Below are 17089 nucleotides of genomic sequence, written 5' to 3' on the forward strand. Positions count from 1 at the left end.
GCATCATGTTGGCAACTCTTTCAAATGCTTTGATCTAGTTCTCTTTAAAAGGGGACCAGATCAAAGTGTATAAATGATTGTCAACGAGTGCATCAGCAGGATGCAGTTATCTCATGAAAGGGGTATGTGTGTGTGCATATGAAACAGTGTGCATAAAGATTCACACTCCAACTTGCCATGAATTAAGTTTACATATACAAACCCTGGGTGATAAGAGACTACTTGAATCAAACTGAAACCAAATGCATGCTATACACTACCTGACACATGTAATCAGGTCTGATGGGCTGAGGCCAGGTGTTAGTTAAGAGAAATTAAAATGAAAGTCAGCCATGAGATTTCAAGTCTGAGCTTTAATATCAGAACTAAAACATCTTTTGTTGAATTCATCTAAACCACTTAAAAATGGATGTTCAAATTCTTATGGCACAAAATTCTGGCTCAGAGCTGGTGGGTCATTTGGCCAATTAAAAAAAAAAAAATACAAAAACAGGGCTTTCACCGCACAATATATGAATCAGAACTGAGCAACATCTTAAAGCTTTTTAAAAAGTATCTGGCCAAATTCTACTGAGAATTTGTGCAATCCATTCTTTTTAAAAAAATACTTTTAATAGGTTTGCACAAGTGTAATGGAGAATTTTACACAGATTGAGTCTCACTTAAATTACTAACATTTTGAAAATTTAGACATACAAGAGCAAATTTAAAACTATCCCTGCAGTAAGGATTAATTGTTTTTAGAAATAATGGTTGAGACTACTTACAAAAATTGATTCCACATATACTAAAAAGGTCAATGAGTGAGAGAGAACTAAATTTCAGTAATTTCATCTTTTCCCACCATGTTTGACAAAAGTTAAATACAGACACAGAATGGTTCTTGTGCAGGCATCTGTTGGCAGTACACTTAATATAAGATGGTATAATGCATCTAGGTAATCTCACTGGTTTATGAAACTGTCTTTAGTCTGTGGTTGACCTTCGGTACCAAAATCGAGCTCTGTAGTCATCACTGCATGTCATGAAACCAGGATTGGTCGGAGAATGAACAATACAACGGACAATACTGTTATGCCCCAATGACAGAAGATTTCGCCGTTCTGCAGTTCTTGAGTCCCAGCAGCAGAGACTTATGGTCCTTTCATCAGGTAGCAACACATAGTCCTCTGTGTGGTTAAAGACTGCCTGTGTTCTGTGTACCTGTCGTCCACTCAAACCAGCTCCTATAATAGCAAGGACATGATATTCATTGTAAGTGTAAATAAAACATGTAACCTAGAGTAGCCTTGTTTAAAAGGGAGACTGTCAAAAGCCTAACAAGGAGTCTCTCCTTTAGATATTACTTAGTAAGGACCATCAACAAAGGTCAGCTTTGTGTTCACTGATGAATATTTTAGAAAGGTTTTGAGAAAGTTCTGCCATAACATGTCTCCTCCCACCCTCACTACAAAACGCCTATTTGCCAAATCCCCAGTAGCACAAAGAAAAGCAGCAATAGTCACAGCCCTGAAGAATGACAATTATGCTAGGGAAAATGCCCTTCCAAACTGTTCATACACAAGGCAACGCACACCCTCCTGATAATATAATAACAAGATTAGTATTTAGATGCTGAACACAACTCAAGACTAATTTGAGAATTGGATCACTAAAGGGCATCCAAATTTACTGAAACTAATACCGGACCATCAGAAGTCAGAGCACTGCAGAAAGAACTGTGAAATGAAGGCATGTCTTCTTCATACTATTTTTAAATCTTTCTGGGTAGTTATAATTCAGATCACACTTCAAATCCTGACTTACATAATAAGAGATGAGTTTGGGAATAATTTGAGTATGGTGAATATTTATATTCAAGAGACTTAAAACTATTTTAATAGGGATGGTGAAATTTTCTTGTGCTCTGTCCAACATTGCATGGCACGTTCCCTAGGGATGCAAGCGACTAGTCGACTATCCGATAAGCATAAACTTACTGGATAGTCGAGTAGTGACTTGACTCCTTCCCCATTCCCCCCGCCGTTTCTGTCTCTGTCAGGGAGATGGGAGGACATGAGCCAGGGCTGGGGGTAGCTGGCTTAAAAGACTGTTCTTTCTCTCTCTCTCTCTCCCCCCTCCTTCTCCAGGGGGTGCTAGCCCTACTCCAGCTCTGCCGAGTGGTCCTATCAACTAATGATATAGTTGATACAAATTGTATTGACTATACAATAGCTCGCTAACTGCAATTTAACATCCCTACTACACCTGCCCACTCTTTACCTGACTCAAAACCAACAGCATTAGACTCTTGTGTGCAGAAGCATTAAATTCAGAAGCTCGCTGAAAGTGTATGCACAATACAGAAAAATTCATTATGTTACATATCCCTACAATGTACTTATGCAGAAGTCACAGCTATCAGTATTGGCATTAGGCAAGCTAGATACGGTTTTGCTAATAAAACTATATATGTTATTTATTTGTTGTGGCTTAAAAAAAGTCAGTGTAATCATTTTCAACTACAAGTGACTTTCAATTGGTTTGTTTTGGTAGGAGCTTTTTGATTTTATGGGAGGGAGGGCGGGGTACTGTTAGAAAGAGACAGACAGAAAGGGCATCGGGCACAATCTTTTCCAGAATTCAGCATCAAAGAGATGATTGGAAATAAAAGGTTTGTTTTTGGTTTTAAAACTGGAGTTCCACATTGTACTAATCAATATCTCCACAGTGTGAGGGTTCTTCTTCCAAAAACCATCTTGAAGAAAATCTATACACATTTCAACAAAACCGTTCACCTATAAAGTATTCACAGACCATTTCATAGAAATATAGAGAATTAGGGATGTTAACATGTAGTCAACTATACAATTAACTGATAAGCCTAGGCTTATAGGTTAATCTTGTTGACTACACACCTCTGCCCCTGCCCACTTGCAGCCTCTGTATCAGAGGCAACAAGTGGAGTGAGGGGGAGCTAGTGCCCATGAGGAGCTTGCATTAAGCAGGCTCCCCATGACCAATGGATTTGCCTACCTCTCCCAGCCTCATGCTGAAGTGCGGCAGATGAGGGGAGTAGGCTGGCGGTGATGTGCGCGGGAAGTCAATTTTAAAACCAGATTCTCGCATGTATTGGCTCTGTGGACCCACCTACCTCCTACAGAGGCAGCAGCATGGGGGACAGGGAGAAGGGCATGAGAGGCTGCTGTGAAGCAGCTTTTGCCCGCAGCAGGCCCAGGCACACAACAGACTGAGGCTGCTCCGCCTCCCATGGAGAGCTCCAACCCCCCATGGATAGGAACTGCTGACACCCTGCATTGCTGCCTCTCTATCAGAGGCAGCAGCATGGGGTGGCAGAGGGCTCCCTGGGAGTGGGGCCGGGGCGCACTGGCTGGCAGCCCTGCTCCCAGGGACTATTGAATAGCCATGCAACTGATAATATTTTGTGTAATTACACGACTATTCAAATTACACTATATCTAACATACTATAGAAAATATGTGACACCCTTCCCTTACTGAATCAGTCAACCAAATCAAAAGACCTTCATAGCACATAAGGCATGAGCACAATGGGAAATTCTTTGCTAACAGGGTAGGAACTGTTAACTAAAATTGGAAAGAGCACAGCTAATGGAGGAAAATGCACGTTATTATTCATATCTACATATAAAATAGAAACACTATCTAGCTTAGTCATTACTCCCACTGCAAAAGTTAATACTGAACTTTCTTATAAAAATGTTTCAGATATACTATGGCACACACAGACTTGACTTAATTAGAAAGATTATGTTTTGCTTACTTCTTTATCACGTAAAGTGACAGCTTTGCAAACATATTGTGGTTGTTTAATTAAGGCTATACTGCACCCTGCTGGTTAAAAATGTTACTAGTTTATACTTTGGGCAACAAGGACACAGGACTCCTTAAATTACACTAGCGCTTTTGCAGACAGAATCAAAGTGCCCTTGAAGGCAGGGGACTGGACTTGATGATCTCTCAAGGTCCCTTCCACTTCTAGTATTCTATGATTCTAATTTCTTGTTTTGGCAGATCAAACTGTCCTAATGTTTCTAGAATGTATTTTACAGCAACACAATTTCCAGTAGAGATTACAGAGGACTGACAGACAGAATCAATCAGCAAATACTTGCCAAAAAGATGACGATGTTTTTGCTTTTAACTTCCTTTTTGGAGTAACACAAGAGAATTGTATTTGATTATGCATTCCCTGAACAGACAGCAAACCAAACAACACAACATTTGAAAAAGTTAAGTAATGATGGAAAGCTATCCAACTCCACTATAGATTAGGGTAGGATACTGACCAACACATAAACAAACTTATGAACAGAATGAATTGACTTATCTGTGACCAAGACTAGAAAGAAAAATCTTGGGGAATCATAACACATCATCTTCACAGAATAAACTTACAATTAATTTTATAGATCACCATCCAACAGCACAAGGCTATCATGATCTTGTGAGTAAATTGTGAAAAATCTTTCACATATTTAAAAACAGACAAGTCTCGAGGGATAGCTGTTTTTGTGTTTGTATCTGACAAAGGGCATGTCTAGACTACATTCCTCTTTCGAAAACAATGCAAATTACGCAAATCGAAAGTGCAAATGAAGCACAGATTTAAATATCCAGTGCTTCATTTGCATATTCGCATATGATCGCTGTTTCGGAAAAGGGTGTTTCTGAAGTGAAACTGCAGTCTAGACTGCATACGAGTTCCTTCGGGGGAAAAAAACCCTTTTTCGAAAGAACCCGTATGCAGTCTAGACTGCTGTTTCACTTTCAAAACACCCTTTTCCGAAACAGCGATCAGATGCGAATATGCAAATGAAGCACTGGATATTTAAATCTGTGCTTCATTTGCACTTTCGATTTGCGTAATTTGCATTGTTTTTGAAAGAGGAATGTAGTCTAGACATTGCTAAAATGGCTTTTACCCATGAAAGCTTGTGCCCAAATAAAATCTGTTAGTCTTTAAGGTAACACAAGACTCCTTGTTATATTTAAATGAATGCATCAATCCCAGGACTAAACACTTACAAATTTTGAACTGTATTAAATATTCAATCCCATTACCAGACGATTACTTCATGAACAATTTTTGCTTGGTAAGTCATCTGCCACATACCTGTATATTTGACCAGCGTTCGACCTGTGGATATCTCCCAGAGTTTACCTACAGAGTCTTTTCCACTTGACAGGATGTACTTTGAATTTTTTGAAAAGATGGCAGAACAGACTTCAGCCCCGTCATGGGCTTTCTCAAAAGTAGTGATGCACCGATTTGAAACACCGTCCCATAATTTGATGCATCCATCCTTACTTCCAGTCACATACATATTAGCACTAGCATTATAGTTTACGGAACATATAGCATCGGTGTGTTGATCTTGAGGATTGCAAGACACAAAACACTGGAATGTATTGATATCATAAAGCCGTAAGGTAGGGTGCTGGGTACCAACAAGTATGAAGTCGCCAGAAGGATGAAAAGAGATGGAGCGTAACATTTCTGCTTCCTGCATGATGAGAAATATATAAATCAATATCAAGAACCTATTTCAAGAGAGAAAATCCTGGTAGATTCACAAGTCTGAAGTTATAGTTTCATATTTACAAAGTTAAATTCTTAATTGGTAAAGACAACCAAAGGACTCCAATTCTGTTCATAAAAGAAATGCCAGCACTACTCCTTACATTTTCAGGTTTTGCTGGTAGCACATTTAGAGAGGAGAGTGGACATCAGCTTTGAAAAGATCACAGGCACACATTTTATGTACCTAATTTGTGTGCTTATCAGAAGACTATACACAAATTGGATAATTGCATACTCCTGTGTACCTAGTCATTTCTGCATGCAGACACAAATTAGCTGTTACCATGGTAGTTATACACCTCAAGCTTTTTTGTTTAACCTCCTTACCCCCCTGAAACGATAGCCTCTCACCTGGATATATTTGAAGGCTCTCTTGGCAGAAGGTTTTGAATAGTCAAACAATTTAAGTGTATAGTCCCTTGAACCAGATGCCAGGATCTGTTCTGTTGGATGGAAAGCTAAACATGTAACCTCATCTACGTGGTCATATAAAGTCCGGATAACAGGATGATTTTCCATATTCTGCTGTGCTGTCTCATTCATCATGACCTTCAGAAAACATTGAAACAAGTCAATAAATAGTGTCTCCTTCTGACAATGAATGAACCATAAAACACTCTCCCACTATTTATGTCATTACTCTATCCATTTAAAAGAAAAACCCAATCAAACATGTAGGATTTCCTGGAAGAAGAGAAAAAGTGAATTTTAAACATGCATCAATTAAAAAAAAAAAGAGCACACAATTTTCTCAAAGTTCTTTGCAAATATTGGTCATAAACATCCCTATGACAAGTGTACAATATCCTTCTTTTACAGAGAAGCAAACAGAAATTGACAGAAGTTAGCAATTTGCCCAAAGTCAAAATGGAGTCAACGGAAGAGGGAAACCCTCCCTCCCCCCCAAATCTCAGCATTCCCAAGTGTTAGCTGTATGCTCTAATTCAAAATACTACCCTTCTTGAATAAAAGTCACCTTTGTAATTAAGACAATTTTGCTCATGGCAACAGTCTTAGGTTGTGAACTGCCACTAGTGTGCAGAGTCCACACTACAACAAAAAATACTTTTCCGTAAGTATGCTATCACAGGCAGAACACATGCTATAAAATGGATGTATAATTTTTATCACTCACTGACTGATCATCACAATTCATGTGATACTTTACCTCAATGGGCATAGCACTTTTTGCCAACATTCTCTCTGTATCAAGAATTTTTATTGAGGCATCAGCAGATCCTGTAGCTATTAACTGCCCATCTCTGCTATATGTAGCTACGCGACATGGTCCTTTATGAGATGTGACATAACAGGTCTCATATTCAGAAGCCTCTGGTGACATAGTCTGGACATCTGCGTCAAATTCTAAGTCAATCCCTGTTCCTGGAGCTACTGTATCGGAGCGTCCAATTGCATACTGAACTGCACTGTCATCATTCTCCATTCCTGAAGGACAAGAAATGAAATATATTTATTTTCTCCACAAAAAGACTAAGTCTTCAAAAATAACCTAAAAACTGCTTCGAGTAGCTATGATTATATCTACAGTGAGCTTTCACAGGAAATAGTAACACTGCATAGAATTAAAAAAAAATAATAAAAAATTTTTTTTACAGAACCTTTCCCATAGCAGCTCATTAAAGAATACTCAAGAAAAGAGTTTATGGCCACTATCACTACGGCTATATCTACATTATGGGGTTTTCCCGGGATACCAGTGGTATCCCGGAAAAACTCCGCTGCGTCCAGGGAATGTGTCTGCTCTTCCATTTTTTTTTGCGGAAGAGCAGATGCACTCTTTCGGAAGCCCTGTCTTCCTCCTCCTACGACGAAGAAGGGCTCTTCCGAAAGAGGAAGCTTTTCCAAAATTTAGCCCAGTGTAGACGGGCCAAATTTTGGAAAAGCCTCTTCCAAAAAAAAAAATCAGAAAAAGATACGCAAAGTGCAGAGTGCAATTTGTGTACTTTTTTCTGATAGATCATTGTAGTATAGACATAGACTACTATAATGAAGCAGTCTCACTAACAGGGTCTTGCTTCATGACCAGGTCTCCTAGGCACCACAATAATTCAATTCAGAATAATGAGAATCTTTATTCCTCCATATACATATAATCCATACTGAAACACCTTCTCTTCAAGGTCGCATCTTCATTGGTAAAATGAGAATTTAATATATTAGTACAGAGGTGGGGAACCTTTTTTGGGTCAAGGGCTGCTGACCCACAGAAAAATCAGTTAGTGGCCATACACAAGAGAGAAGCCAACTCCTCCCACCCCAAAAAAACCCCATCCTCAATGACATGGCCTCTGACCGAGAATCAGAAAGACACTCCCCACATTCCCTTCAAACACCAGAGCCCAGACTAGTAGACTTCGTGTACTCCAGCCCCGCGGGGGGAGAGGGCACTGGAGTGCCTGCGTGTGTTCCCCAAAGCTTGGGGATGGGGGGGAGGGGAGGGGAAAGGAGGCAAACCTTGGGAGATGGATCCAGGCAAGCCAGAGGCCTAAGGTTCCCCACCCCTGCACTAGTGGAAGCTGCAGCTTAAACAGGGCACAAACATTTTAAACTACATCATTAACGCTTCTCTGAGCAGAGGTATATGGTATGCCTGATTTATGTCATCTAGCTCTGTTCAGAGCGGAGCTGAATGACATGGTGTTGAAAACGCTTACTATTATCATCAGTAGTAAGTCAGAGATGCTAATTTTCCTAGTTTAGACAGATCTAAAGCTTACTATGTTTATGCTCTCAGAGGAGTCAAACTCTTATTTCAATTTGCTATGCACCCTACTATTACATTATTCAAGTAGAAATTGAGAGATCACGATGAAAGATACCTACACTATGACCTCAAATGACTTAACATTAAGACATATGTAAAGTTTAAGGCTGCACTTCAGAGCCCCTTGTAGTACTTTCATCATGTTTCATCTGAGCCAAACAAAAGCTAATTGAAATGCTGCTATTCAACTCAGGACACTCTACAAAATAAGAAGGCAGTTTGATCCTTTGTTGTGAGTTCCTGTCTCTCTCAAGTCCATTAAAGCTTGTACTGCTTTAAATAGTCTTTCAGGGTTTGTCTCCGCTGTGCCCAGCAACCAATGCTGCAATGCTCCATCCACCAGCCATCGATTTGTTGATGTCCAAGCACTCGCCTATCAACACATGTACTCCACCAGGACAAGAACAGCAGATATAGACAGGAGAGCAGTCCCAGCAAACCTTACTGCGCACAAGACGCTGCAGTAAGCGTGTCAACTTCAGATATGCTACTTGTGTAGCTGAAGTAGGCAAATGGCGGGGGTTAGTGTAGATAAGGGCTCAGTAATTGTATTAATATGATAGTTAATTCTGCAGCAGTTTTTGCCCATATAAAAATTATTCCAAGTATAAAATTATTTCTGCTCCATGGAAAAATTAGAGGTGCTTACTGAAAGCACAATACCTTAACAATAAAGCGTCTCCAACACTAATAGTGCAGTAGACATACACACGATAGCTATCTTCAAAGTAATCTTAGATCTATAAGAATGAAATACAAAGCTTTTTGGATTTCACTTACTTTTCCATTAGTATACTTCTGCCTAACACAATTACAAGATTTTACACAATATTCTGTTTGCATCTGAGTGTGAAAAAATTAGCCTACCATCTATTATTTATACTCCAGTAGCACATAGCTGTCCAGTAGCACACCCAAAGAGAGTCTGTCTCTTACTGTGACAATTCCTATCCCAAAGATCTTACCATGTTAATATATAAGAAACAAAAGGGTGAAGAAAACACAGATGTACAAAGATGTGAAGTGACTTGCCCAGGGTCACAAAGCAGAGAATAAAACCCAGGTCTTCTGAGTTCCAGTCCAGCATCCTATCCACTGGACCACACTGCCTCAATTACACTTGATTAGAAAGTAAACAACTTTTAACAGAGGTTTCCTATTAAGTTCCATCCTCCAATACATAGCGCATTCACCTGCTTAAAAAAGAAATGTTTAGACTTACACCAGCACTCAGACATTTGTCAGACAACCATAAAACTGAATTCTGATCTGGCAAGTAATACCAGTGAAGTAACATGTTACGTGTCTATTATTATACACCCTACATGCCTCTCTCCTCCTAACATGAAACCGTTCCTATGATAAGTGGTAACTGAACTGGAACCTCATATGAGAGGGGGAGCAACACGCAGTTAGAGCCCTGAAATTCTGAAACATTTCTAGATATATAACAGTCCACATTATGTGCCTTCAGGATACAATGTAACACTCACCATTTCTCCGCTGTCTGTGAGAACTGGTCTTGAGTAGATCTACTAGTGCTGATGATGTTCGACTGGGTGAGTTAGTTAATTTCTATTATATTTATACATGGATTATTTGATTTTAATCTGTGAGATCTAATGGCCCCATTTATTCAGTATGTTTTTAGAAGACTGCCAAGAATATTCAGGGCTTTAGATATGTACTATTATAATTTGAAAGAAAGAATCAGAACAAAAAAGTTTTACTGAAACAAAAAGTGTTTTCTATGCATAAATAGGTCAACTGTACAGCAACACTATTGTTGCTATATGTCTATATGTTACCTTTGTATAAGTTAATTAAAGCATTTACTTTTGATTGCAATGAGTCCACTACAGAGTTACAGAGAAGTACAGTTGGAAGGGAGCTGTAGAGGTCAAGTCCAGCCCAGTGCTGTGGTCCGGACCTATTTACCTGGACTTCATCAAGAAGTCTGCAATTCCTAGTTTATGCACACTAATACTACATTACAGTTTACCTAGTTTAATCAGATGCAGCAGTTGTTCAGAGGGTGCGCAGACTGACTGTGGCTTTATCTCATTTATCAGGCCATTGGCAATGTTTATATATCCATCGTACAGCAATTGACTAATAATCAGTTTGTAAAGTTGTTGACGATCTTTCAAGCTTACTTTTGTTCTATACATTGTGAGCAAGGAATGCCTTGCCGGTGCCTGAAACAAGAGAGAAGTAGCAATTACAAAACACAGTTAACATTACATTGGTATAATCGTTCATATAAAACATATCCTAATATCTTTCATGGCTAAACAGTACCATTACTGTGACAAATTTAAAAAGGTATATACCTAAAGGAAAGCAATTTTCTGATAAGATTCAAAACTAGATGGAGAAATTAGAAAATAAAAAGCTGTAACAGCAACAGCAACTACAGAGAAACCAGTCCACTAGCACTCAGACTGTGATTAAGAACTGTTAGGAAAATGAGAGAAGCAATGTTTACCTCCTGACAGCAGCGTTTCTTTAATTCAACTAAGCAGGTGTGGGGAGATGATTAAACAGTTGTGAATGGCAGGTTAACATACTATTTGTAGGGAAAACAAACGTGTGTTGTAGGGATTTCAGTGAAGCCACCACCTGTAACCCCGTATTATCTCTCCCCCAACCCACTCATTTCCAGCCCCGAAGATCAATCGATTGTTATAAAAGGGGAGGGGTGAGAGCAAACTAAGGGACTGGGAGAAACTGGCTGGAGGAGAGTGAACTGCCTAGCGGCTCCTTAAGACCGCGGCCAGAGGAAACGGCCTCCGGCAAGCAAGCAGAGCTGTAAAGCACTCAGCTCAGCAAGGCACATAGGAAAGTTGTTCACACCACCCCAGTACCTACCAGCCCGTATTTCTGTCTCCCTTGCTCTCCCCCTAAAATGGCGACTGGAGCCCGGAGAACATCGATAGATGCTCGAAGAGGCGGCGGCTAAATATTTCAATCACTCCAGCGCAATGTGCAGCTTTGCGCTACTGAGCATGCTCATGGAAGGTGAGCATGCTCACGAGCATCTGCTAATGAAGCCCCCTTTGCTGCCCGGATTAGAAAACGTGTTCCCGGACCCGCGTAACAAGGGGACAGGGAACAAACCGGAAAGGAGAGATGGAATCTGCACTGCTGCGAGCCAGCCTGCCTGCCCCAAACAGGCACGCAGCGAAAAAGAGAGGGAAAAATCAGGCGTGGGGAGCAGGGGCTGGGACTCAGAGCCCCTGCCAGATAACCGGGCTGGAGGGTGGGTCCTGGACCAGAGAAATTGGGGAGCTGTCTGTTGGGGTTGCAAAAATAGGCTACTGCATACCCTTTACGAAGCAATGTATCTCAGCAGAGCTAAATTCATAAAGGGACAGTGCCTCTCAATGCCTAGATGAGGCACCTCTTTCCTACTTGAAATGATGCATTGAGCAGCTAAAGAAGACAAACCCAAATTTTTCCCCTCTAAAAACTAGCATTCCCATATATGCTTTTAGTGTTTTAAAGAATTCCTTGTTTATGTCTACATAAAGCCTCTGAGCAGTTCATTAATTTGTCTGATCTACTGTCCCAGCACTCTGAATTAAATTCCCTTCTTTGTGAACCACTGCCAATATTTATTTACAAATATTTTAAAAAGTATTACTTTCTTAAACTTCATTTACATTCGTTAACACAGTGCAATGGCAACCATGTGCACAATTTATATTTTAACAGTAAACTAAATATAATAGCTGCTAGAGGTTTTAACAATCACATCGGTTCTTAGTATAAAATTGCATATATTTTTACTGTGATTTTACAGTTTTGAGGGGGAGGTTGCACAAACTTATTCTTTTGGATCAAATGACTAAGAGACTTATATGATAGGTTGGCATCAAAACTTTAGTTTCCCCTGCCTTTCTTAGATCGGCTTGAAACTGTGCGTCTCCTGGGCAGTAATTGGGGCAGTATTAAGCAGTTCACAAGATACCACCCCTCATCGTCCCTCATCCCTCTTTTATTAATATTCATGTAAGGATGTTTGATCATAGACAGAGATCTTCACACCAGTCTCTCAAATGCTTGACAGCTATCTCAACACAGTGCCTGGTACCCACTATCCTTTTCTTTAATTTTCCTGTACTACACACCACTCTTTGAAGTACTTAATGTCATACCACATGGATTATACTGAGCCTGTGTACAGAAAGGCTAACTGGAAATTACCTCTACTTCATCCCCACCCCACCCCACGACTAAAGTCTTGAATGGCTCATGGAGGACTATTATGATGACCAAACATAAGCCACAGCCTCATGGCAAATCTAACCCACCAGAGAAATCTGAAATAAAAGCAATAGGCGCAATTTGCTCCAATCTGACTCTGTCAAAAGGGAGCTTTGATTCCGTGGAAATGTAATCTGAGTATAGCAGAACAGTCTGTAGGTGTGGATTATTTTTTAAAGAAAAAAAAATACACATGCGATTACTCCCAGGGAAACATGAGAGGGTAGGAGAGTAGATGGGAATAAGAGCAGAGAGTTTGAGTTAGATCAAAGGAGAAGGGATAAATGGGTCTGGTTGGGAAGGACAGGGTTTGAGAAGCTTAGGTGAGGAGGAAGAAAGGTCCATGGAAGCTATAGGGGGCTGGAAGAATACTCCTTTCCCATGTACAAGCAAAAAATCTTAAAGGCCTCCAAGCCCATCTAGAGAGGTATCAATTGCCCTCTTCCCCTCACCCTTAGAATCTGTAGCTCCCCCTCCTGGTGAGCTGGAAACTGCGGGTCCCAGCTCCCACCAGTGGTGTGTCTGTCCCTGTGTCTATATTAGTATCTATATGGTTAGCCCCCACTGCCCAGATGTATTTCCCTGATGAGAGCCAAGCTCTAGAAGAGGTTGGTTGACATAAGATGGGTTGGAAGGTCTCACCTCATCTCCCTATTCCCTTCTCCCATAAGCTAGAAGATTATTATTTTAAAATGCTTATTTTTGTAGTCATTAAGCAGTGTTAATGGGGTGCTATTGTCAATTAGCTACAGCAAGGAAAGAAGGTTCCTGATAGTGAAGGATAAAACAGTAACAAGACATATCTGTCCTCATCCTTACTGTTGCACAAGATTCTGATAAAGTGTGCATCTACTACCTAACACAAAACCATGTGTGTGCATGCGCTGATTCCAAGCATTCATTAAATAAAGTAAACCATACTAAACATTGAGACTAAGAAAAAATGAAATCTGCTTATTAAGTCAGCTATTTGCTACTCATTTTAAAGTTAAGATTCTTTGTTCACTTAGAAACTGGAAAAATCTACTGTGTGACTTCTGGAAAACAAAGTTGTGGAACACAAGATCCTATTGGATGGAAACAACAGTTGGGCCACTCATCCCAAAAGTATTTAATGTCAAATTCTGATTACTTCTTAATTGTGGCAAGTTTTCTATTTTAAAAGTTTATGTTCCAAATATATTTCTATAAGCTAATAAAGACATCACTGATGTGAAAACTACACAAGAAATCTAAATTAGGCATAGCTTTGTTACATATTCCTAGTGAAGTCAGAGTATATGGTAAAGTAAACATGAAGAGTGGAATGTTAGATCACATTTACTCCAGTACATTAAAATAGGTCACAAGTATGGTACCCTAATGAAAGAAACTGAGTTCTTCTGTATGAATTCTGAATATTGCGTTTAATTAGTGAAAAATGAAAAACATGATAGAATCCAAAATAACACTGTAATAAGTAGGATAGAGTTAAATCTGCAAGCATCAAACAGTTTAAGGCAAGCAGATGAGGGTACCAACTATTATTTAAATATGTCCCCCAAAATATTTGTAAGTCATTAATACAGTTCTTGAAATAAAAAGTAACATTAATCAATCTACTTTTATGTACAGTTTTTGTAATTAGGAAATCATTTGATTAAATTGTATTGATTTTGCAGAGTACAAAAGCCTATTGCTGGAACCTTATCATATGCAAGAAGGAAAATTAAGATTGCATAATGTTAGAAACACAAAATTGTATTAGAAATACACACCATACGTTTGAGCAGGAAAGTAAATAGAAAATTGTTCATTGCACAAGAACAGAAGTTATGGCCCAGTATCTAGACAGTTGCACATAGAACAGATGGAATAACTTGGATAAAGATCAGAATTGTGGTAATAATTCTACATCAACCAATACTTGAACTGCAGCAAATAGTGGTATATTTACCAGAAAGTTAAAAATCACAGCAGACATTTGTGAAATATTTTACAATTCTGAATTAATTGAAATTATATTTGGCACAATGTTTAGTGTCATTTTTTCCATTTATTATATTATATTTCAAAGGCACAGTGTGACTCCTGCAAGAGGTGGGCAGGTGCCCTCTGTGTTCCACTACAAACACCCTAAGCAGTAAAAAGAAAGAGTATATAAACTTTGTGCAATTATAGTTGTGATATTTACAAAGTGGATATACTGTATAATTTTAAAATAGATTTTTTTTACAGTTATACAGTCAAAATACAAATGATTAAGTGTTCAATTTTAATGTACATTTAGATAAAGTCACAAAAATAATTCTGTTTCTAAAAATGCTGCCATGCAAAAGGCAGAAGTAAGCAATTCTGGTGACATATTATGTTGATTTGTAAACAATTCTGGTTACATATGATAGATGGGAGCACTCCCATCACAACTTTTTTCTGTGGACCAGAGAATGGGAAGAATTAGAGGTAGCACACTGTGATGGGAGTGCTCCCCTCAGTCATAATATGCTACTTTGGACGAGAAGGTGGAGAAGTATAGAGGGAGCCACAGTGCAATAACAGAATACCTAGATGGCAGTAAGTGGTATCCGCAGTAAACTGTACTATGAACAAGGGAGTACATGCTGAACAACCAAGGGTCCACTATCACCTGCTGGGTGTCTTAACCCATGGGCATCACAAAAATGTGGGCATATACAGACCCCTAGCAGCATGGAAAGGCAGGCTCTAGTCCTGATCTGGAAGCACAGGGAATTCTAACAACAGAAGTTTAGTCCAGAAGAATACAACTAATTTATTTCCAGTGGTAGGAAACGTGGGATGTAATAATCAAGGCATGGTACGCTAAGGAATGATAAAGGAGCAGAGATCAATGGTGATTTCTGGTCAGACATTAGAAAGGGATTAAAGAGCCTAGTAGGATCTGTAGTTGAAATTCAGAACTCCTTGAGTTCAATTCCTATTTTGATGGAGTGAGAGCAGCTTGATCTCAGGAGACTGGACAGGAGAACTGCTACGTTTTATTGGGTCTAGACTAGAAAGCCTAGGGATACTGCATGACATCGCCAATGTGCCACCCACATCCCAAGCCTTGCAGGAAGCCAGGCCTCTAAGATGACTGCAGAATTTAGTCGACAATAGGATGGCACTTTCAGACAAGGCACTTCAGGGGGCATCAGCTGAGGGCCTATCCCAAAAGAACAGCTCCCACCCCACCCCACCCCACAGGCGGTCCAACTCACCTCAGCCTCTAGAAAAGGCAGCCGCAGTGGCCGTGGCTCAGGAGGTAGGGGGCCCACGTTATTCAGGCCTCGGGGAAGCAGGCGTCTTTCACAGGCGGAGGGAAGGCGACGGCCTGACAGCCTCCTCACACCTGGCCTCGCCGCCATCGATCACTCGTCAGCGCCACACACCGAGACCACAATCACGCTTGTCCTCACGAGCGCGGGGGCAAGGGGAGCTGCCTTGGAGCACACGCCTCCAAAGGCCTCACGTTGTCCTCAGGCCGGATCGCACAATGGATCGAGGGCCCCTTGACAGCCCCGGTCCTAGGGGAGCCGCCTCACCGCTAAGTACAACGACACTGCCCAACGGCCCGCTGGCGTCGGTGCTCGAGCGCCCACGGCCCCGCCGGTGCGACACGATGGCTCCGCGTCTCCTTCGCGTTTGCGCTTCACAGCCCCCTGGGCCCCGTCACTGGCCGCACGTCACCGCTGGCGCGACACGCTGCCCAGTGACCCCCTGACGTCCCCGCGCGACGGCCACGGATCCCACGTCCCCGGCCACGGGTGCGACACGCTCGTAAGGCAACAGCCGCCCCTCTCCCCAGAGCAGGGGGTCTAAGCACCGTCTAGCGCAGCCTTCCCTGTCTCCACCCTCAGCCGCGCCGCGCACGCTCTCTGCGCCGGGCCGTAATGGCCGGCCAGGAGCCACTGATTGGCTACGCTTCAACCGCGCCGCCCGCCGATTGGTTCCGAAGCGTGCCTCTGGTCGCCGAGCGAGCCTGTCCCCACGTCACGGGCACGGCTCGAGCGCAGGCGTGCCCACGGCCTGCCGCGCCTTGCAGTCCCTAGGGTGGGTTTAACGCGACGTGCGTGCTTTACGCAGCAGTTGCCGCTCGCTTCTTCCGCTAGTTTCGTAGATGGAGGCGCCCGTTACGGAGTTTACTTTACACAATCACCGCGTGCTCGGTCTTTACGCAAATCGCGTCTCTCCAGCCCAGCTCCTGTCCACGCAGTTACTAGCAGCGGATTTGGACTTGCAGTTTTCCCGCGCTAGGGTTTATTTTGGGGGAGGGTGGAAGTTGCCAAGTTTGGTGTGTGTGGGGGTTGTCTTTTTAAAATGGTTGCTTCCAACTGACCCTCAGCGAGGGAAGCGTGGCGACCATTTTGAAAAGAAGCTCCACCCCCGCGCGGGCGTGAGCTCGCAAGCACGTCGCTTCCACAAAGATTTTTC

At 41.4% G+C, this 17089-nt stretch overlaps 1 protein-coding gene across 2 annotated transcripts; it reads right to left on the minus strand.

The window, feature by feature from the left end:
* Positions 1 to 333: 333 nt before the first annotated feature.
* On the minus strand, positions 334 to 16959 carry CSTF1 (cleavage stimulation factor subunit 1). Of its 2 annotated transcripts, none has more exons than XM_006129399.4 (6): positions 15877 to 16959; positions 10392 to 10587; positions 6773 to 7050; positions 5956 to 6153; positions 5137 to 5527; positions 334 to 1226 (listed from the first exon to the last, which is right to left on the minus strand). In XM_006129399.4, exons 1-6 carry the CDS (start codon positions 16021 to 16023, stop codon positions 967 to 969), a joined length of 1470 nt encoding a protein of 489 aa, XP_006129461.1. In that variant the 5' UTR covers positions 16024 to 16959; the 3' UTR covers positions 334 to 966. The 2 variants fall into 2 exon arrangements, with proteins under 2 accessions (XP_006129461.1, XP_006129462.1); XM_006129400.4 differs by lacking the exon at positions 15877 to 16959 and adding an exon at positions 11261 to 14883.
* Positions 16960 to 17089: the final 130 nt, after the last annotated feature.

The sequence above is a fragment of the Pelodiscus sinensis genome, chromosome 18 (genome assembly GCF_049634645.1).
Source record: "Pelodiscus sinensis isolate JC-2024 chromosome 18, ASM4963464v1, whole genome shotgun sequence".
Classification (NCBI taxonomy): Eukaryota; Metazoa; Chordata; order Testudines; family Trionychidae; genus Pelodiscus; species Pelodiscus sinensis.

Coding starts and splice junctions, on each gene's coding strand:
- CSTF1 (XM_006129399.4), bottom strand. CDS start 16,023: ATGGCGGCGAGGCCAGGTGTGAGGAGGCTGTCAGGCCGTCGCCTTCCC. Junction 10,588..15,876: donor TGCCTTTTCTAGAGGCTGAG/GTGAGTTGGACC, acceptor CTCTTGTTTCAG/GCACCGGCAAGGCATTCCTT. Junction 1,227..5,136: donor AACGCTGGTCAAATATACAG/GTATGTGGCAGA, acceptor TTGCTATTATAG/GAGCTGGTTTGAGTGGACGA.